This window comes from Lycium barbarum, chromosome 6 (genome assembly GCF_019175385.1).
Source record: "Lycium barbarum isolate Lr01 chromosome 6, ASM1917538v2, whole genome shotgun sequence".
Lineage (NCBI taxonomy): Eukaryota > Viridiplantae > Streptophyta > Magnoliopsida > Solanales > Solanaceae > Lycium > Lycium barbarum.
In genome coordinates, this window is record NC_083342.1 from 10,972,721 (window position 1) to 10,996,042 (window position 23,322).

Genomic DNA, 23,322 nt, shown 5'->3' on the forward strand with positions numbered 1-23,322 from the left:
AGCTTGTGAAAACTATCTCGTCTGAAATTTTAGAGCGGTTGAAGAGATAAAAAGGGGAGGTGGTACAAAGATGGAGAAGTGTGACGAATTCCTTCACGATTGATAGTCACAATCTAACTGTCCACAGTAAAACGACAACATACACACTCTGGGTTATTAAGCCTGGGTCCAGAAGAGGGAATTAGTGCAGTCCTTTTCTAATAACTCAGCGGTCTGATCAGATCAAGCTTCTGCAATTTCAGAATCTCCCGACCAAAATAGGTAGTTCAATTCCTTCCCTCAGAACCATATACTCGATAATTTCATACCTCATACGGCTCAACAGTCACTTCTTCTGGTACGAATCGAAGTTTAATTTCATTCTTAATTATTCGCCACATTATAATACATTTATCAATGGTATGTCACTTGTGAGTACATATTTTTTTTATGGAAAAATATAAATACTAACTCAATACTCCTATATTTTTCTTGAAAAATACTCCTTTTTCTATCTCTTCCTACTACCCCCAAATTCCTCAAATTGGAAAAATCCAACTTTTCTATATTCACTAGTTTTCATTTAAAGCAATTTAGACTACTTAATGTATTTTTCTTTGAAAAAAAAATAAATACTCTTCCTTGTATATCCCCAAACCCCTCAAATTGGAAAAAAAAAATCCAATATTTCTATATTCATTCATTTTCACTATTATATAATGTAGTAATATATGTTTTTCCAACCCTAATTTGGTCAATCCACAGTTTTCATTTCAGCCTCGTATTACATATCTCTCTCTCTCTCTTCTCTCTGTTTATATCCCAATCTCTCTCTGTCTCAATAACCGCATTTCTTCGTCACCGCCAACACACACCCTTTTTCATCGATCTATCCGTCCCATTTTTCTCTTCCGTTACAGGTATGTATGTTTATTATCATTTCTTTTTTTCTTGTTATGATCGATGTTTATTAGAGTTATTGATTGTGTTGTTCTTCTCAATTGTTTTTGTTTTTTTTTGGGCGTTCTGGTGTTAATCTTTTGAATTTTGTGTTTAGGGTTTGGGATTTTTTTGTAGGAATTGATTAGATTTGTTGAATGAAGAGGTTTTTTTGATGCGCTAGGGTTGATGCTATATATACACATTGTTATCTGTTTTTATTTTTTGAATGCCCATTCGGTGAATTGTACGAATTTGGGACGGTTTTATTTTTTTGTTTGTGTTCTGAATTTTGTGTTTAGGGTTTGTATTTTTTTTTTTGGTGGAAATGGAGGAATTGATAGATTTGTTGAATGAAGAGTGGAATTCGTGTTTTGACGCTATATACATTTGTAATCTGAAGAAATGCAGAGGGTGGGGGTAGGGTTGGGGTGGGGGCAGGGAGGCTCTACGCGTGTTATATATTGATTGATTGATGAGAATTGTTGTTTCAAATGGGAATTTTCATAAGGGAATGTTGGCTTTCATGGATAGGGTGCTTTTGTCCGAATTGAACCGCGTTAGGGATCATAATTTTGTATAACTGACTATAAGTAGGTCGCAAGTAGTTTGAACGTCAGAAATACATTTGGTAGATAAGACAAAGGAGATGAATCTTTGAAATAGGTGTGCGGATGATTTATTCTTAGCCATGCTTTGTTGATAGGGAAGTGATTTTTTGATGCGATTAAAATAGAAAAAATATCTACTCTAGAAAGCTATACAGGCAACAACGGACACACTTCTTTTAGAAAAGATCATCAGCAGTGGAGACAACCAATTTATTATTCCAGCTGAGAAGGCTAGTAAAAGGAAATGTTTAAGGAACTTACTAGAGTAAATGCCAGAATGGATAGCCCACTTTGGGGATGTGGCGAATATCCATTTCTCAGTTGTTGTAACACGGTTTGGAGTTTGTGATTTATCTTCATTGACTCTAGTGTTACAATTACTTATCAAAAAGGAAAAAAAAATTGGACAATTGCTACTATTCGTTTGGACGGAGGAAATTCCCCTCTTGTGCACATCTTCTTAGACTTGTCCCAATGAAATGTTGGCAGATTGACTTGATATAATGTGATATATTCCAATAGCTTATTTTGGATTGATACAGACACGTGTATGGAGAGAGGGAGGGAGGGAGAGATAGGAATTTGGCTATGGAAAGTTGAGGCATTTGTAACTTGTAAGGCTGTAAGCACTTTAGTGCGAGGACTTGCGACACGCTAAGTTTTCTAGTTATTATTTTTCTTGACAAGTTAAACTTTCTAATTATAGAAGTTTCAATGGATTACTTTGTTGTGATTTTGGAACTACTTTTACGCCTGTTACTAGAAAACATGTCTGCGCTTTGCGTAATACATAAATGGCTTTTATATTCTTTTATGCATATAGTCAAGACAAAAATAAATGATTCTTACGTTAATTTTGATAAAAAATATTGTATGGATTATACACACACACACACACTCGAATAGAGCGTAGATAAACTATATCTTTCATTATCAGATTCTCCTTCAAAAATGAAAAAAAAAATAAAGGAAATTTTCACTTTAAATTAAATATGTTTGTATGTAATCCATTATCTTCCTACAACAACATATCTAGTGTAATCCCACAAGTGGGGTATGGGGAGGGTAGAGTATACACAGACCTTACCCTACCTTGTGGAGGTAGAGAGGCTCTTTTCGAAAGACCCTCTGCTCAAGTGCAGCAAATCAAATTAGTTATGAAAAAGGAAATACAATAAAGCATGACAACTAAGAAGGAAAGTAGTACAAAGCATTCAGAAAAAAAAAACAGTAACAACGAAATAGTGCGATAACCGAAACACAATAAATGACAAATGGTAACAGATATCAAAAAGCAAGAAACTACATGAATAAGGCTAATACTATGGCATACACGGTGCTTCAGACTACCATCAATCCTAATCCCGCCGAAAAGCTAGACAATGCTTAATTACCTCCTAACCTTCTATCCTAATCTGCGACCTCTATAATTGACCATCCTAATCTGCGACCTCTATAACCTCTATCTAAGGTCATGTCCTCGGTAAGCTGAAGTTGCGCCATGTCCTATCTAATCACCTCTCTCCAATACTTCTTCGGCCTACCTCTACCTCTCCTCATACACACCATATCCAACTTTATACACCTCTTCACTAAGGCATCTGCGCATTTGCTCTTCACATGCCCAAACCATCTCAGCATCGCTTCCTTAATCTTTTCCACCACGGAGGCTACTTCCAGTCTTCCACCTTGTCCCCGATATGCTCATTCCTAATCTTATCTCTCCCAGTATGCCCACACATCCACATCAGCATCCTCATTGACATGCATCTTCTGAACATGCGGGTTCTTAACTCGACAATTCCTTTAGTCATAAAATATATATTTACTGTTTGAAAAAAAAAAATTCCAGAAACAGCCTCCCTACCTAAGGTAGGGGTAAGCTCTGCATACACTCTACCCTCGTCAGACCCCACATTGTGGGATTCATTGGGTATGTTGTTGTTGTTTGAAAAAAAATATATGTTTAAGATATATGTATTTCATTTTCTCTTTCATTACATAGTACAAGATTTTATTTTTCTAATATTTTCTTACTTCAACAAAAGAAATGAACAGCAACGCAGTTAGATTTTCTATCCGACAAATTACATTTACGTTACACACTTCTTTTTTTATTGTTTTTCCTTTAAGGATTTTTTACTTTCCTTTTATAATTCTTAAGCTCTTTCTCGACTGATAATAGACGATCTTATTCTAGAAAAGCCATGACTTCCCTTTGATCATCCACTATTTTGCTCTTTTTTCCTTTTTCTCGCTCCTTTTTATTCTTCTTTTGTTCTCCTTTCTCCCTCCTTAGAATTGCTATATATATATTACTCCGCCTTTCATGCCTACACATCTCCATTTGTTTCATACCTAATTCTCTGCAAACTATTCAAAAACTTTCCTTCTTAATCTTTCTATATTTCCGTGACCCATACTATAAATTGTAAAAAGTCATATCTGAAAGTACAAAAAAACGTATATCTATCCAAGTAAAGTAGCAAGGGATCCCAAAAATTAGAGGAGGACAAAGTCATAAAGACTATTGCAAAACCAAATAATGAAAGTTTGAAAAACATTCTTGCCCGTACTCGCATCAAGTATTTTTGTTTGCTCCTTCAGTTCTTCAGAAGCAAATCTTTTAAAAAGAACATAACAATTATGACCCGTCTGTTTTTTTTAATAACTTTCTCACTGCTCATTTTTCTCCGGTGACCTAGAAATTTTACTCACCCTTTATTTTAAAAGAACATAACATACATCTCCAATTATTTCATTCAAAATTCTCTGCGGTGGTGGATCCAGGATTTTCACTCGGGGGGTTCGAAGAAAACAACAAATCTAAACATAAAAAATAAAGTTGTCCCTAGGAATCGAACCTTGGATGTTGGAGAGAATTTTGAACACCCTGGACCGCTTGAGCTAACCTTTTGGATTTGTTTAGGGTATTCAAAACTTATATATCTACACAAACACAGAAAATCTACCCTATATGTACATTGTAATTTTTTGCCGAGGGTGTTCAGGTGAACACCTTCCCACCCCTGATTCTCTGCAAACTAATCAAAAGCTTTCCTTCTTAATCTTTGAATATTTCCATCACCCATATTATAAATTGTAAAAAGTCATATCTGCAAAAAAAAAAAAAAAAAAAAGGAAAAAAAAGGAGAGATCTATACAAGAACAACGTGGCAAGGGATCCCGAAAAATGAAGGAGGAGAAAGTCATAAAACCTATTGCGTGTAAAAATGAAAGTTTGAAAAACGTTCTTGCCCACGCTCGCGTCAAGTATTTTACTCTGCCCCTTCAATTCTTCAGAAGCAAATCTTTAAAAAGAACATCACAATTATGACCTGCCTTTTTTTTTTTTTTTTTTTTTTTTTTTCGAATTACTTTTTTCGCTACTCATTTTCCTCCAGTAACCGAGAAATTGTATTTTCCCCTTTATGCCTATAGATCTCCATTTATTTCATTCCTAATTCTCTGCAAACTATTCAAAAGCTTTCCTTCTTAATCTTTCAATATTTTCATCACTCATATTATAAATTGTAAAAAGTCTAATCTGCAAATACAAAGGAAAATAGATCTATCCAAGTACAGCGTAGCAAGGGATCCCAAAAAATAAAGGAGGAGAAAGTCATAAAACCTATTGCGAAAAAAATAATGAAAATTTGACATGTTACCAGTCTTAAAAAAAAAAATGAAAATTTGAAACCCGTTCTTGCCTGCATTCGTGCCAAGTATTTTTTTCTGCTCCTTCATTTTTCCAGAGGCAAATCTTTTAAAAAGATCACAATTATGACATGACTGTTTTGTATGGAATTACTTTTTTCACTACTCATTTCCCTCCAGTAACAGAGAACCCACCTGTTTTTTTTTTTTTTTTTTTTTGCCTTCAAATTCAGTGCTCTTCAAAGTAGACTAACAAAGAGAAAAAAAAATCAAAATTGCTGAAGACTTTTGGGCAAGATAATTGAGAAATGATAAATAAAAATAAATGACTATTCTGATGTAAAAGAGTCGACACCTTTTTTTCCAGCTTGTCTCTTTTCCTTCTGTTGCGAAGGAACGTTTCACTCAAATTGACATTCGTTGCTCTTTAACTGAGCAAACTAATCAAAACTGTTAAGATTTTTGGGAAAGATGAGTGGGAAAAATAGATGAACAACCTGAGCATTACCACATATTAATATATAGTAATTGTTATGGAAAGGGAAGAGATAGGAATTAGAGTAGGAGAAGTTTGAAATGTCATTTATTTTGTTCGATCATTAACCGATGCAATACTGCATTTAGTGGACAGTTACTAATGATGCCTTTTGGGCATCTCAAAGTAAATCAACAACAACAACATTAGAGAGAGAAAGAGAGATAGATGGCAACAGAGCATTTCAAAAGATAAAAGTGACTCTTATTAATCCCTTGTATCTGCTGGTCTTAATGATGTGGACTTTACCGATAAATAAACAAGTACTTGGACCATGCTTGAGATTTCACGTTTTTCATCCCCTCACCTACATCCTTTCTGTTTGCTTTTTGTGTTTATAAAAATATTTGTAATTTAATCAATCTCTTTACATTTCATATTTTTGAGAAAAAACCCACATTCCTTGAAACTTCCTCTGTACAATATCTTTTCTCTTATTAAGCTATGCCTCTAAATTGAGTGAGAACAGTATAAATCAGTGTCTGCATGTAGCTTATTTTACGGTTGAATCTCTAACGACATGACGATGGTGACTGTGTATCAAGTACGTGAGCTCTTAATTTTAGGCTACCATTCTAGAGCCCTTTATCTAGTTTCTGTCCATGTTAAACATTGTTAGTGCTCATGTTATAAGTTGTGACTGTTCTTACCAACTGGGGGTGCTAGTCAAGGGATTTGGACAAGTCAATATTAGCACACCATATGTAGTGTTTTTATTTATTATTCTGGTGATTAGGTGATAGGCTATTTCTTTGAGTAAGTGGTAGTGGTTCCTTTTCCCGAGAGACCAAAGTGGGATTATAATTTGTCACTTGAAGATGGTGTAGATGTTTATTGGTTTTTGCTAGTTAGATAACCTACAGCTCTTAGTATTTCAACAATCTGACTTTTCTCCTCATATTGGGTTTCATTTATCTTCGTTTGTCCTTATAAAGTAAAACTATGTTAATTTGCTTTGCTTGCAGAGCGGTATACTGGAAAAAAGAAAGAAAAAAGAAAAGTGTTATTGCTACTACCTCACTCAAGTGATTCTTGTCGTTGTTATTCTATCTTAAAAACAGTTTCCTTCTCCAGATTTATTCAGTGAGGGTGGGGCCTGCATTAATGAACTTTTATATACAAGGGGAAAATTCATTTTTTGACTAAGCTAGCGAGGCATTAGTATCAGTAGAAAGGAATAAAGGTGAAGGAACACGTTTTACTGCTCATCTTTGCTAATTTGAAGTCCAAATGAGCCCTTAAAGATGGTGGAACAGCTTAATTACCTCTCCTCTGGCTTGGGGGTGGGGGTGGATATATATTTTTGGAAATAACATTAAAATACTTACAACTGCTGAAGGGCACTAAACCAAAGGGTGATAGAAACAAAACCACATAGTTTTTCTGATAAAGTAGAAACAAAACTGAAGGTACAACACTACAACCTTCTTTGTAAGTTTGATTACCCGGATGGATGTTCCTCTGCTAATTACCTATATTGGGCCATGGTTTTCTTGTTGGCCTAGCTCTTTCACGTGTTAATGCCGATTTGCTTTACTTTAGCACTCTGATTGTGGTGACTGAAATCTTTTTCTTGTTTCATGACCTCACTGTCACTAGCACCACATTCAGTAGAATCCTTTTTGATGAATGCATACGATAAAGGACATATTTTCGTGTTTTTCATGTGCTAGTCGGTCATTTTCCTATCCTCATGTAACTTTGGACAATGTTTTAGCCTATGTCCTTTGAATTATCAACTATTTGAAACTTTGAACTTGTTTTTCTGATTACTACGAATTTTATATGGCCTATTGAGATGCCAATGTAGGCATTTCCTAGCAGATGGTTGGCTAACTGAAACTTTGCTTTTGTTCTAGGCAATGATCATAAAATAGTTCCTTTCTCGTTTGTAGTCATATCTTGTCTTCTTGTCTACAGTTGATTTTGAGATGTCAATATAAACCTAGGAAATCAAAGAACTTCAGCTTATAATCCAATACGCCTTTGATGTTACTATAGGTTTGGGACTGATGTAGGCCTCTTCTTCTTATCCTTTAAATTGAGCCCTGCACGTCAGAAAGATACTTTTCTCATCAAACTAGTCAAAAAAAGCAAAAGAAACTCGATACATTTATTTTGCTCAAGTGAGCTAGTTTAAAAGTTAAATAGCTTGGTTCCTTGCTCCTAATGATAAAATATTATCTAGTATTTTCTTAGAATTACCTTGTCTGTTTGAAGTTGCATTAGTTGTTTGCTGACCTAATCAGCTCCTAATTGTTGCAGGTGGAATTAAAAGCTGCAGTGATGTCTCCAGCAGCTAAGTCCAAGTCAAAGGATAAAAAGGTGAGTAAGGAACTACCCAAAGTTGCTTCAAAGCCTTCAAGTGCAAATGCAGGCACTGGGGTTCCCACCAGTGGATACAATCCTCTTTTGGGGACATTTCATGCACTTGACACAGCTCCCGTGACTTCAAATGCTGCTCGTTTCAGAAACATTGATGAGACAGATGACCTTAGTGGGCACTCTCATGGAGCTGGTGGAGAGTATGAAACTGTTTCCAATAATGGTAGCTGGTCCGGTGAGTCGGAGGACCATAAAGAGAAAACTTCTAATCTTCCTCTCCGACAAGAGACATTACTTGGCGCTGATAACGACAAGCGGGAAAAAATCCGCCAGAAAAACGAGAAGAAGCATCAACGTCAGAAGGAGAGACGAGCACAAGAGTTACATGAGAAGTGTAGTGGCTATCTCATGTCGAGAAAGCTTGAAGCACTAGCTCAGCAGCTTGTGGCTATGGGGTTCTCCTCGGAACAGGCAACTATGGCTCTTATTCTGAATGAAGGCAGAGTAGAAGAATCAGTAGCATGGTTACTTGAAGGAGGCGAAGAAGCAAACAAAGACAAGGAACACAATCTTGATACTGGGGGTAATTTGAAAATTGACATATCAGAAGAGCTTGCTCGCATTGCGCACATGGAAATTAGCTATAAGTGCTCCAAGCAGGATGTTGAAAGAGCGGTAGTTTCCTGCGAGGGTGATATTGAAAAGGCTGAAGAGATGTTGAGATCACAAAAGCAGGAGCCCCCCTCTGTGCCGCCCAAGCCAGAAGAAACTGGGGATCTGCTACCAGTTGGCCCCAGCCAAAACTTAACAAGAGTACCTGTAAAGCCTTCGTCATCTAGTACAATACCAGCAAAGAGAGATGATAAAGACTTCAATTATACTAAAGTTGTTTCCACAGCAGGGCCTTCAATGGATCCCGGGAGCAAAAACATACCCTTGCTGAAAAGGGTTCAGCCGAAATTGGACTGGGCCAAGCCACCTCAAGTGTCGGTAGCCGTTGACAAAAGGTGGCCAAATGCAGGATCAAATCCGTCTGTTTCCTATTCTTTGGCATCTTCTTTGCAGGTGGCACCTCCAACTACCAAGACAGAACCCCGTTATGTGGCTGTTGGAAATGAATTGAAGAATCTACAGATAGGAACTGTGAGAGAACCAGTTATAGTCATGCAACGACCCCAGTCTATCAATGCCAGGCACACTCCCACCTCAAATGTAAGCTCATCTCCCCCAGGAACAGCAGCATCGTGGTATCCTAATAATGTTGTTGAAACAGTGACACCTAATGGTATGGTTTCGCATATTCCTGGCGCAAGAAGCCTGAGCTCGAGTGGTATCAGCACTAACCAATTGTACAACCAACTTCATTATCAACAACAGCAGCAGCCAGAACAATTTGTTTCCAGCAATGGCCCACTTGAATCTCCAGGAACTAGCCGTGGAAATGGTTTGTGGAATAGGACAGGTGCATCACAGACACAATCAGTTGTTGCAGCTTCCTCACTTGGACTCTTCTCCGGGTTGGGCACCTATGGTTCTTATGGGGGGTCGTCTTCTGTTGACTGGACTAACGGTAGTTCAACGGTGCATCTAGATTACCAAAACATAGACTGGAGTTTGAATCCCGGTTTGTCATCATCGAGAACAGGCGGTATGAGGCCAACAACGAATCGTTTTATGCAAAACGATGCTCGTAGATATGATTCATTTACACCTGGACACGCTGTAAGGTCTACCGTCAGGCCTGTTCTGGGCAATGGGGTTGGTGTTGCGATCCCCAGGTTGCAGGATGGAGCGAGTACAGCAGAAACTTCGGCAGGTGGTTCTCGGGAGTGGACTTCTCCCTTTGAAGAGAAAGACCTTTTTAGCTTACCAAGACAGTTTGTTTCTTCTCCCTCTCTGTAGTAGGGGTGTTGGGAGAGAATTTGACTGAATAAAAAGGTAAGAGATGAAAAAAAGAGAACAGTAAATGAGCTTGGATTTAGTGTTGATGTAGACTCTTATGATGCATTTGCCCTCTTTGATATTGTGATCAATCATAGTGAAAAAAGCACACAGTCGTTTGGTTTAATATTGCGTTCTTTTTCCTTTCATTCTCTTTCTCGCAACCCTCCCTCCAAATAAAAATCACATAATATTTTTTTTAAAATGACAAATCTAAATCGAAAAATCAATTCTATAGCTTTTTGATTCGGTTTATAGGTTTAACAATTATTTTACTGAAAATAGAAAAACCTACTCTAATTGAAACCACTTAAAGAAAAGGCTTATTCCTAGTTGGTGTGTGTTAGTTATAATCTCGCGTTTCTTGAATTTATTTATGTTTCCGCTATTAGCAACCTCAATACGAGAAAAGGCTCAAAATAGTCCCTTAATATTTGGCTTTAGAGTTAAAAGTCATCCCCTTTCTTTTATATGGTGCGCATAGTCCTCCAAGTTTCAAGTATTAGTGCACTTTTAGTCTCTTCTCTAACGTCCCATTACCCATTAACGTTTTAATGCTTTACATGTCCATATACTGGTCTCCATATATTTTGATGCTTTACATGTCCATATACTGGTCTCCATATTCTGGTACAAGCTAAATTCCTTCCTAGATTTATCCTAGCAGTTGTAGATGAGTCTTGATTTGTACTTTTTAATTTTTTGGCTCAGCGTCTTCATTTTTTTTTTGCCATGAGTGTTTTACCGAGGGTCTTTCGGAAACATCCTTTCTACCTCCCAAGATAGGGATAAGGTCGCGTACACTCTACCCTCTCCAGATCCACTTATGGAATACACAGTGTATGTTGTTGTTGTCGTCGTCGTCGTCTTCATTGTTTGGTGTGCACATTCAAGTTTTTGCTAATTCTTTAGCTTACTCCTCTGTTTCCCATGAGCAATTGATCTGCTGACCAAGTCTTTTGGGTTTTTCCCTATATAAAAGTCTCTTGTGCTTTGCCTATATATCTGGAGCATAACCAAAGAATCAAAGAGGAACACAAGGAATAAGAAAAAAGAAAAAAAAAAAAAACGTATGGGCTTCTGGAGGGTGGTTTTCTCTAAAATCATGTCGGATTTTAGTCTCTGTGTCACAAATATGGGCATATAGTTTAAACTTATTGATATCTAAGTCCATGAAATTCTAGGGTGTCCTTAACTTCAAAAAATGCAGGCTGTGATTATCTAAAGCTGTTTACGTACAATTCGTGAATACTTCCGTAAAATATGTCTTGTTAATTTTAACTTTACTTCAAGGTTCTGAGTATTGGATTACATTTTAAATTTATAACTTGATCTCAAATTGACATAAGATAAAGTTCCCAATGTTTATTTTATTTTTTTTAATTTTGAAATTGGCACTAAAGAATGAAACGCAGAGTAACGTGAATTAAAAAAGTGCAAATCAAAGGACCAAACTGATGTGCCTTTGTTAGTGGAATAGTGAGTAAGGCTTAAGCTTCTTAGTCTATTCTGTTTCTGTAATTTCTAAGCTCTTGAACTACAACTGAAAATTTCAAGAGGATAAATTTGGATGTTAAAGTAGTAAAAGAATGTTAGTGAAGAGACTAAGGGCTCGTTTGGTTAGAAAACAAGTTATCCCGAGATAACTTATCTTGAGATTAGTTATACCGGGATTGTTATTTCACCCTCAAAGTGGGATAAAAAAACACTATAATCCCGGGATTAATTATTCCGAGTTTTTGTTCCAACCAAACATGGGATAAGGCGGCACTAAATTTTTATCTTAGGACTATTTTTGCTTATCCATCATACCAAACGAGCCCTAAGTGCACCATATAAAAGGGACGACTTTGAGTGTAAAGCTAAAAATAAGAGACTATTTTGGGCCTTTTTCAGTTCGTTATACTACAATTTTGATGTTATTTTTATAGGGAAAGTTACACATATATACCGCCAAAGCAAATAGTTTACAGTAATCATAACCTAATAAATTTTTACCTTTAAAATAGCCAAATTGCTTAAAATAAGTGTTGTCTGTTTCAATATTACATTCTCACTTTTTTGAATCATACATTTGCATTTCTCAACATTGTGCACACATATTCCTAACGTATTTTAAGTATTTTTTACATTATTAAACACCTTATATACAATATTATACAATATATATATTTATATTACTTATACATATACTAGTGTTGTTTGGCCCGGGCTCACTACATTAAAATTTATATTTACAACCTTTTTTGTGTTTTTTTTTTTGCTATTCTTGCTTTTTATTTTGTTTTTGTAACATTATATTAGTTGTAAAAGTAGTTCGACACTTTCTCAATGTTTCTAATATATTGAATCATATAGAAGTTTTTGTAAGTTAGAAAACAATATTTTTCTTAGAGTATATCTAGACTTCCTTTTTATTTTCAAACAAATGCATGCACTTTCGAAAGTTGCTTAAAATTTGCCAAAATGTACAATGACAAATAATATAAAGGGTAATCTAATAGTCGACTCGGTCCATATTAGCTTGAGCGCACCCCTTAAGAAATCACTTATCCTTAGAAAGTAAGAAGCATTTTTACTAAATCACCTTAATTAAAGAGTGCCCATTTAATATGATTTTTTGATTGTGTAAAAATTCACTTATCTAAATAATGATAAATTTGATATATAAAACTATTAATATCTTCTTAATTATATATAAAAAAATATTTATTTGGACTAAATATAAAAGCTAAAAGTACCATATAAAAAAGATTCACAAAAAGCATTATAAATATTAATATACACTAATTTTAGGGACCCACATAGAAATGGATAAGAAAATAGAGTGAAAAATGAGAATAGGCAAAGAAAGTCAAAAGGAAAGTCTAACCATTAATTAGAATCTAACTAAGTGACTACAAAATCTTTAGATTCCCCTTTATTATAAGTAAATAATATAAAGCAACTGAAGTAATAAAATGGAAAGCAAGGGTCACAAATAGCAAGTGGACTTGGACGTGGGCCCACTTCAAACAAGAGATAAGCAAATGCAAGGAAATTAAATTACAGCAACCACGTGCAAGGAATTGAAATTCCTGTACAACCCGGTGAGGTAGACAAATCCTTACCATCCTCACTTATTTACAAGTAATATACATTAGATATACTCTATTTATAAAGTAAATATGTGCTACCTGAAGGCAAAAAATCTAAATCCTTCTGCACTATTGTATGTATGTGTGTGTATATATATATATATATATATTGTATAACAATGTATATGATTATACACAAATATACAAAACTTATACAACACACACACATATACACACACACACAATGCATGTATACATCATAATACACCTCGTTTACTCCCTTTAAGATCCATCATTTCAATCCAATTGTTATTTTAACACCACAATCTTCATTTAAGTAGATAAATACCATTTGAATTAAAAAAAAAAAAAAAGAACTTAATGCCACAATTTTTTAGTGTTCAAATGCTTGTTCGTATTTTAGATCTAGAATTTCATTATAATGTGAATTGGTACCTTGAACCTGATCTTGTAGTGATTACTGAGTTTAATCGACATAACCTAGATGAAACGGGAGTAAATTATCTGATAAAACTCGAAACTACATTGTTGGCACCTACAAGTCCTTTGAGTTTCAAATCAGATCTAAAATTTTATTGGATGAGAATCATATGAGATTGTTGGAAACAATACTGTGAGTCCAAATCTGAATTTTCAAGTAGATTTTGATTTATTTGAAGTGTTACCAATAGAGAAATTAATTTGAGTTGGGACTGAGAGAAAGAAACGAGAAAGACAGCTGACTAAAGAGAGATTTGAACCAATGGATGTGGGGTAAACCAGGTAATAAACTAATAGTTGGGTAAATTTTTTCCTTCTTTCCTAAAATTCAAAAATTAGAAAGTTCAGTTTCTATTTTTTTTTTGGAACAAAAAAATCCTAATTTCATCGATTCAATTTCAGCTCAGCCTCACATTACTTCTCTCTCTCTCTCTCCCTCCCTCCCCCCCCCCCCCCCCCCCCCCCCCCCCTTGCTGGATGTCTATACCCAATTTTTCTAATCCATCTCCCGTATTTCTCCCGCATTTTCTTCTTATTCTCCTCTTCCTCCTTACCCTCAACACATCATTTTTCTCGACCGATTAGTCTCATTTCTCTTCCTTTACAAGTATGTTCATCATTTCCTTTACTGGTGCCTTCTTTTCCCGTTTTGTCTTTTTTGTTATCGATCTTTATTAGAGTTTCTAATTAATCAATTGTATCACTTTATTGAATTAACTTGAGCTTATTAATAATCTGGACGCCTATTAACTCATAAAGTTTTTCAATTAGTATCAATTCTTTCTTAATTCATTCTTTGGAGAACACTAAATGTAATTAATAGCTCATTATCATATAACACGTCACCTTCACCATCATAACTTTCTCCACACTATTGCCATCACCACAAATTTTACTACCCTTAAACCAAATTCACCACCGTCATCAAAGTATATTAACTAATTTATTCTTCTTTATCACTTACCACCAACTTCAAAGATCACTTTTTTAATTTTTGACTACTAATTTTCAATTTTTGCTTTATAACCACTTTCTAAATTTAGATTTTGGCCACTTTCATATAGAGAATGATTAAAAAGATTAGAAGATGGAGAATTGAGGGCTTGAGAAAACTGTTAGGTCTAGAATTTTAGAGCGGCGAAGAGATACTTTCATTGCAGACTCGCATTACCCATCTCTCTCTCTCTCTCTCCTTTCCCATTCTATATGTCTATATCAAGTTTTTTCAATCTCTCTCAATCTATATCCCACATTTCTCTTAAATTTCTTCCTCCTCCTTACCCATATCTATCGTCTTTCCCTTTTTGTTTGTCTATATCAAATTTTTAATCTCCTCCCTCCCTACCCCCACCCCCCATTGTTCTTAAATTTCTTCTTCTTTATCACGTATCATCAACTTCCAAGATCACTTATACTTCGTGCACACTTTCTAAATTTAGATTGTGAACACTTTATACAAAAAGGATTAAAAGGATAGAGAATTGTGAGTTTGTGAAAGTTAACAGGTTACGGAAGGCTGATCTAGATACAATAGAATCAATTGAGTTAGCAAATCTAATGTGCGTATAAGCATCTTTTTCCTTTTATTTTTGAATTTGACACTTCTTAAATTAAAAATAACCTACAATAAGGCTATCTTGTGAAATACTAGCCGACCGAGACTTACCAATAACGTAATTCCGCCCTGTATTTTTTGAATCAAATTCAGTGACAATTCTCCACTCATGTCCTTCTAGAGCAGTGTAACTGATATTAAAGGCATCTCCCCGACCTACTTTTCCCAGCCTCCTCAATCAAATCCATAATCGCTGCCGGAATTTCAGAGCGGCGAGAGATAAATCGGGACGACGTACGAAAATGGAGAATCAAAGAGCCACATAAAGAGAATTTTCCCCCCTTTTTAGTCTTAATTTCTTTCTTACACGCTTCTTTTTCTTTATCTAAGAGATTCATTGACAACTTTCTATGCATACATCACTAATGAAAACCAGTAGCCTCATAAAATTATACATAAATTCTCTCATAACTAATTATTATATTACTAATACCTGCATAACTTTAACCGGCTACCAAACGACCTTTAATCGTTCAACTCTATAGTTTTTTTACAAATAAAATTTTCAAAGGACAACAATTTTTTTAGAGAAATTTTATGACTACCTATGTATTTAAATTTTTCTTAATAATTAATCCTCTTTAATTTCTATCTCTATTTCTTTTCCCCAAATTCCTCAAATTGGCAAAAAAAAAAAAAAAAAAAAAAAATCCAATTTCTATATTCACTATATATTCACTCACTATATGAATAATATAAGAACAACCCTAATTTTGTCTATTTATTTTCATTTCAACCTTATATTATATAAATAATACTATAACTCTCTCACTTGTTTCACTTTCTCTCTCTAACGGCATTTCTCACAAATTTAATTTTCACCCGCCAAACACACCTTGATCTATCTCTCTCATTTCTATTTCATTTACAGGTAACCCTAATTCCCTCTTTTTAAAAAAAAAAAAACTTTTGTTTTCTTATGCTTGATGTTTATTAGAGCTTTTTAATGTGTTGTTGTTCTTAATTGATTTTTTTTTTTTGCGATTTTTTGAATGCCCATTTGGTGAATTTTACGAATGTGGGTAGTTTTTTTTTTTGTGTTTAGGGTTTGGAATTAATACATTTTTAATCTCTATTTGTTTTTTTGCTTTTGTGTTATTATGGTCCATGTTTATTAGAGCTTTTGATTGTTATGTTATTCTTCTGAATTGTTTGTTTGTTTTTTTTTTGAGATTTTTTGGATGCCCATTTGGTGAGATATATGAATTTGTTTTTTTTTTTTTTTTTTTTGTGTGTGTTTTTGCTTTTGCTTTGGTGTTTTTATGATCGGTGCTTATTAGAGCTATTGATTGTTTATGTTTTTCTCAATTTTTTTTTTAATGCCCATTTTGGTGAATTTTTACGAATGTGGGTAGGTTTTATTTTATTTTGTTTTATTTTATGTATGTTTTGAATTTTGTGTTTAGGGTTTGGAGGAATTGATAGATTCGTTGAATGAAGAGTGGAATTTTTGTTTTGATGCTCTAGGGTTGAGGCTAGATATATACATTTGTAAGATATATATATATATATATATATATATATATATATATATATATATATATTGTATTCTTATGATCGGTTTTATTGGAGCTTTTGATTGTTTATGTTGTTTTGAATTGTTTATTTGTATTTTGTGGGTGTTTTTGATGCCCATTTGGTGAATTATACGAATTTGGGTCGGTTTTTTTTTTTTTTTTTTTTTGTATTTTAGGGTTTGGGATTTGTTGTAGAAATGGAGGAATTGGTTGATTTGTTGAATGAAGAGTGGAATTTGTGTTTTTGATGCTCTAGGGTTGAGGACTTGAGGCTATATGTATACATTTGTGTTATTCTTTTGAATTGTTTTTTTTTTTTGAGATTTTTTGATGCCCATTTGGTGAATTATACGAATTTGGGTCTGTTTTATTTTTTTGTGTGTTTTGAATTTTGTGTTTAGGGTTTGGGATTTGTTGTAGAAATGGAGGAATTGGAAGATTTGTTGTTTGAAGAGTGGAATTTGTGTCTTTGATGCTCTAGGGTTGAGGCTATATACATTTGTTATCTGTTTTTTATGAAAAATTCGGGGGTTGGGGGGTGGGGGGTGGGGGGTGGGTAGGGACGTTCTGCGCGTATTATTCATTGATTGATTGATGAGAATTGTTGTGTCAAATGGGGAAATTTGGTTTGTGAAATGGATTGAGAATTGTTGTCTCAAATGAGGCTATATACATTTCAACGTTACATTATATCTTTCTCTCACTCTTTCTCTTCTTTCATTTTCTCTCTCTAACGGCATTTGTCACAAATTTCTTCTTCTTTTTCTTCACCGCCAAACACACCGTTTTCATCGATCTATCCGTCTCATTTCTCTTTCGTTTATAGGTAACACCAATACCCTTTTTTTCCTTTTTCTTTTTTTGCTTTTGTTTTCTTATGATCATGTTTATTAGAGCTTTTGATTGTTATGTTCTCATTTTTTTTGTTTTTTTGGGCCCATTTGGTGAATTTTACGAACTTGGGTCGCTTTTATTTTATTTTATCTTTGGAATTTTGTGTTTAGGGTTTCGGATCTGTTGTAGGAATGGAAGGAATTGGTAGATTTGGTGAATGAAGAGTGGAATTAGTGCTTTTGATGCTCTAGAGTTGGGGCTATATATATACATTTGTGCTATTCTTCTGAATTGTTTGTTTTTTTGAGAGTTTTTTGAGATGTTTTGACATTTGGTGAGTTATATGAATTTGGGTCGGTCTTTTTTTTTTTTTTTTCAAATCTTTTGAATGTTGTGTTTAGGGTTCGGAGGAATTGATCGATTTGTTGAAGAGTGGAATTCGTGTTTTTGATGCTCTAGGGTTGGTGCTATATACATTTGTAATCTGTACTTTATTTATTTTTTATTTTTTAACTTTTGAATTTTGTGTTTAGGGTTTGGATGAATTGGTAGATTTGTTGAATTAAGAGTGGAATTCGTGTTTGATGTTCTAGGGTTGAGGCTATATACATTTGTAATCAATGAAAAACGCGGGGATTGGGGTGGGGTGGGTAGGGAGGTTCTGTGCGTGTTATAGATTGATTTATTGAGGAGAATTGTTGAGTCAAATGGGGAAATTTGGTTTGTGAAATGGATTGAGATTTCTAGCAGTCATTTGAAAAAAAACATGATTTGTATCTCTCTTTTTCGCGCCCTGTTTTTTTATGATAGTAAAATGATATTGATAAGGGAATGATCGATTTCATGGATAGGGTGCTTTTGTCTGAATTGAATGGATGCAAACTATGTTAGGGATCATAAGTTTGTATAACGGACTATAAGTAGGTAAGTAGTTTGAACTTCAGAAATACATTTGTTAGATTAGTCAAGGGAGATAAATCTTTGATAGAGGATCACTCAAGCGATTCTTGTTATTGTTATTCTATCTTAGAAGCACTTTCCTTCTCCAGATTTATCCAGTGAGGGTGGCAGGTGAACTATTGAACTTTTATATAAGAGGGAAAATCCCCATTTTCTGACTAACCTAGTGAGGCATGGTATCAGTAGAAGGAAGATAAAGGTCGGCCTGAGGTGAAGGCAAACGTCTTACTGCTCATCTTTGCTAATTTGAAGTCCAAATGAGCCCTTAAAGAGAATAGAGCAGCTTAATTAACTCTCTCTCTCTCTCTCTCTCTCTCTCTCTCTCGGGGGTGGATTGATATTTTTGGAAACAACATTGAACATACTTACAACTGTTGAAGGGCTCAAAAAAAAGGGGTGATAAAGGAGAAACAAAACCGAAGGTTACGTGGATGGATGTTCCTCTATTACTTACCTATATTGGGCCGTGGTTTTCTTGTTGGCCTAGCTCCTTCACGTGTTAATAGTCTCACATATTGACTAAATGTTGTCGTTTCTCATTTGTAGTCATACCTTGTCTTCTTGTCTACAGTTAATATTTAGATGTCAATATGAACCTAGGAAATCAAAGAACTTAATTTTTTTATTTTTTTTTATTTTTTATGCTTTTATGCTTTTCTTGAGCCGAGGGTCTTTCGGAAACAGCCGTCCTACCTTGGTAGGAGTAAGGTCTGCGTACACTCTACCCTCCCCAGACCCCACGATGTGGGATTTCACTGGGTTGTTGTTGTTGTTGTTGTATCATGGTCTTTGATGTTACTATAGGTGTGGGATGGGTGCAGACCTCTACTTATCTGTCCTTCCCTTGAGACCTACATCAGAAAGACACTTTTCTCATCAAACTAGTAAAAACAAAAAAAGAATCTCGATACATTTGTTTTGCTGAAGTGAGCTGTTTCAAAAGTTAAATAGCTTGATAAAATATTATCTAATATTTGCTTAGAATTACCTTGTCTGCTTGAAGTTGCATTAGTTGTTTGATGACTTAATCAGCTCCTAACTGTTACAGGTTTTTTGGAATTAGAAGCTGCAGTGATGTCTCCTGCAGCTAAGTCCAAGTCAAAGGATAAAAGGGTGAGTAAGGAACCACCCAAAGTTGCTTCAAGTGCAAATGCAGGCGCTGGGGTTCCCACCAGTGGATACAACCCTCTTTTGGGGACATTTCATGCACTTGACACAGCTCCGGTGACTTCAAATGCTGCTCGTTTCAGAAACATTGATGAGACAGATGACTTTAGTGGGCACTCTCATGGAGCTGGTGGAGAGTATGAAACTGTTTCCAATAATGGTAGCTGGTCTGGTGAGTCTGAGGACCATAAAGAGAGAACTTCTAATCTTCCTCTCCGACAAGAGACATTACTTGGCGCTGATAACGACAAGCGGGAAAAAATCCGTCAGAAAAACGAAAAGAAGCATCAACGTCAGAAGGAGAGGCGAGCACAAGAGTTGCATGAGAAGTGTAGTGGCTATCTCATGTCGAGAAAGCTTGAAGCACTAGCTCAGCAGCTTGTGGCTATGGGGTTCTCCTCGGAACAGGCAACTATGGCTCTTATTCTGAATGAAGGCAGAGTAGAAGAATCAGTAGCATGGTTACTTGAAGGCGGCGAAGAGGCAAACAAAGACACGGACAATATTGATACTGGGGGTAATTTGAAAATTGACATATCAGAAGAGCTTGCTCGCATTGTGCACATGGAAATTAGCTGTAAGTGCTCCAAGCAGGATGTGGAAAGAGCGGTAGTTGCCTGCGAGGGTGATCTTGAGAAGGCTGAAGAGATGTTGAGATCACAAAAGCAGGAGCCCCCCTCTGAGCCGCCCAAGCCAGAAGAAACTGTAAAAGTATCTGTAAAACCTTCATCATGTAGTACAATACCAGCGAAGAGAGATGATAAAGACTTCAATCATACTAAAGCTGTTGTCACAGCAGGGCCTTCTATGGATCCTGGGAGCCAAAATAGACCCTTACTGAAAAGGGCTCAGCTGAAATTGGACTGGGCCAAGCCACCTCAAGTGCCTGTACCCGTTGACAAAAGGTGGCCGAATGCAGGATCAAATCCTTCTATTTCCTATTCTGTGGCATCTTCTGTGCAGGTGTCACGTCCCACCAAGATAGAAGGCCCCCGTTATGTGGCTATTGGAAATGAATTGAAGAATCTACAAATAGGAACTGTGAGAGAACCAGGTATGTTCATGCAACGAACCCAGTCTACCAATGCCAGGCAAACTCTAACCTCAAATGTAAGCTCATCTCCTCCAGGAACAGCAGGGTCGTGGTATCCTAATTATAGTGTTGAAACAGTGACACCCAATGGTATGATTCCACATGGTGTCAGCACTAACCAATTGTACAACCAACTTCATTATCAGCAGCACCAACAGCAAGAGCAATTTGTTTCCAGCAATGTCACTCTCAAATCTCCAGGGGCTAGCCGTGGAAATGGTTTGTGGAGTAGGACAGGTGTAGCACAGACACAAATGATTTCTCCAGCTACCTCGCTTGGACTCTTCTCCGGGCTGGGGACCGATGATTCTTTTGGGCTGTCACCTCCTGTTGACTGGGATACCAGTGTTGTCCCGATGGTGCAGCTAGATTACAACAACATAGACTGGAGTTTACATCCCGATCCGTCATCATCAAGAACAGGTGGTATCTGGCCAACAACAAAATCGTTTTTCCAAAACAATGCTCATACATATGATACATTTACCCCTGAACTCGCTGTAAATTCTACTGGAAGACCTGTTCTGGGCAATGGGATTGGTGTTGCGATCCCTGGATTGCAGGATGGAGCTGGTACAGCAGATGCCTTGGCGGGTCGTTCCCGGGAGTGGACTTCTCCCTTTGAAGAGAGAGATTTTTTTAGCTTACCAAGACAGTTTGTTTCTTCTCCCTCTCTGTAGTAGGGGTGGGGGGTTGGTGGGTGGGTGGGGGTTTTTTGAGGGGGTTGGGGGGGGGGGGTGATTATTTGGCTGAATAAACAAGAAAGAGATTAAAAAAAAAAAAGAAAAAAGAAAAGGACAGTGAATGAGCTTGGATTTGGTGTTTTGATGTTGGCTCTTATGATGCATTTGCCCTCTGATATTTTGATCAATCATAGTGAAAAATGCATACAGTCGTTTGGTTCGATACCGCCTTCTTTTTCCTTTCTTCCCTTTCTCGCAATCCCCTCTAAATGAGATTCACATTAAATTTTCTTAAAAAATGACAAAAATCAGAAAAGCAATTTGTAGCTGTTTAATTTGGTTTATAGGTTTAGCATGCCAATATAGTTCACTTTTTTTTTTTTTTTGCGGAAAAGGATCAGATTTGCCCTTTGTCCTTCGTTATCACTATATGTTTTTATACTGTCTGCTACTACTATTTCTTTCCAAAGATCTATTACTGAATTCTATCTTTGTGGATCATGTGCTGCTATATTTAATATTTTTCCTTTATTACCTCCTTCTCGAAGAATAATGGGTTCTTCTATAAGCACTCTTTTTCCTGATGGTTTAACATTGTCTATAGGTTCTCCTGCTATTCTAAAATCTCTTCTTCTAGGTATATTTCCTGTACTAGTATCTACAGTGTATTGTTTTCCAACAGTTGTTCTTTGAAACGGACTAGAACTAGATGCACTGAATTCCATTAATTCTTTTTGACTTATTATCGAGTCTATTTCTATTTCGTCATCACTATATGGCATATCTTCTAATATTTTATCGAATTCATCTGATTTCTTTTGATATATATGTTCTACTCTATATCCCCAATTATCAGTTCGGGCTTCACATAATTTAAAATGACTTATGGTTTCTTCTATTGTTAGTTCTCCTAACTTACACCCTTTACATCTAAAAAGCATATTTGTGTTTTCTTTCTGGAGTCTTTTTGCTTCTTCTATAGCTATGTCTACTTCAAAATCTTTTTATATTAATTCTATGTTCATAAAGGTTGACTCAGTAGTTTCATTTTTATCTAGAGTACTTTCTTCTTCTATGTCTTTTTGTGGCGTATAATTATAATTAGTAAAACGTATAGATGTTTTTCCCTTAGAATTAGTGTGCATTAGGTGAGATTCTGGCTGTAAGATTTTTTTTCTATTAAAACCCTCTAGATTTCATTCCATCCCTGCATATTCTTCAGGGTTTATCTTTATGGGTTTTATTAGTTTTATTCCTCTATTTCCCATTACCTCTACTACATCTTCTACCTTAATTTTAAATTTTGTATTACTATTATTAGTCATTTTTCCTAGAAATCCTACGCATATTAATAAATTATTACCGTTACACATCTCTTCATAACCCTTGGTCTGTATTCCTATTTTTATGTGCTTTTCAAATTCTGCTAAATTCATTATAAAATCTGGGCTAATATAAAAGATTCCTCCATTATTTGTCATGTCTACCTCCGTTAGTCCTATTATTGATTTTTTCATGTCTGACCATCTATCGTCGTAAATCACTATTAGAACTTTAGTTCCTAAGTTCTTTCTAGTTAATCCCTTTAATCCTACTACTATTAATCCCATATGCATTAAACTTCTTTCCGTATTTTTTATTTGTCTTACAGTCGCTGGGTCTATTAAACTTATTGTAGTAACTTTAGTTCCTATGGCTGATAATTGTTCTTCTCTATAATGCCTATATAATTGTGCTGTACTTGACAACTGTCCTATATTATATAAGGTTTTTGGATTTAATAGTTTTAATTGGTTTTGTTGGAAAATTTGTATATCTCTATCTACGTCTATTACCTCACTTAGCTGTTGATTGTTTTCTTTTGGTGTTCTTCTACTTAAAATTCTTG

General features: G+C 35.5%; 2 protein-coding genes across 4 annotated transcripts; both read left to right on the plus strand.

The window, feature by feature from the left end:
- Window positions 1-706: 706 nt before the first annotated feature.
- LOC132600762 (uncharacterized) lies at window positions 707-10,114 on the plus strand. Its single transcript, XM_060314131.1, has 2 exons — window positions 707-899; window positions 7,987-10,114. The coding sequence occupies exon 2, from the start codon at window positions 8,008-8,010 to the stop codon at window positions 9,946-9,948; it is 1,941 nt and encodes a 646-aa protein (XP_060170114.1). The 5' UTR covers window positions 707-899; window positions 7,987-8,007; the 3' UTR covers window positions 9,949-10,114.
- A 5,761-nt stretch (window positions 10,115-15,875) lies between these two features.
- Window positions 15,876-21,657, plus strand: LOC132600763 (uncharacterized). Of its 3 annotated transcripts, XM_060314134.1 has the most exons (3): window positions 15,876-16,051; window positions 19,540-20,712; window positions 20,788-21,657. In XM_060314134.1, the coding sequence occupies exons 2-3, from the start codon at window positions 19,566-19,568 to the stop codon at window positions 21,429-21,431; spliced, it is 1,791 nt and encodes a 596-aa protein (XP_060170117.1). In that variant the 5' UTR covers window positions 15,876-16,051; window positions 19,540-19,565; the 3' UTR covers window positions 21,432-21,657. The 3 variants fall into 3 exon arrangements, with proteins under 3 accessions (XP_060170117.1, XP_060170115.1, XP_060170116.1); XM_060314132.1 differs by having other exon boundaries at window positions 15,881-16,051; window positions 19,540-21,657; XM_060314133.1 differs by lacking the exon at window positions 15,876-16,051 and adding an exon at window positions 17,323-17,523 and having other exon boundaries at window positions 19,540-21,657.
- Window positions 21,658-23,322: the final 1,665 nt, after the last annotated feature.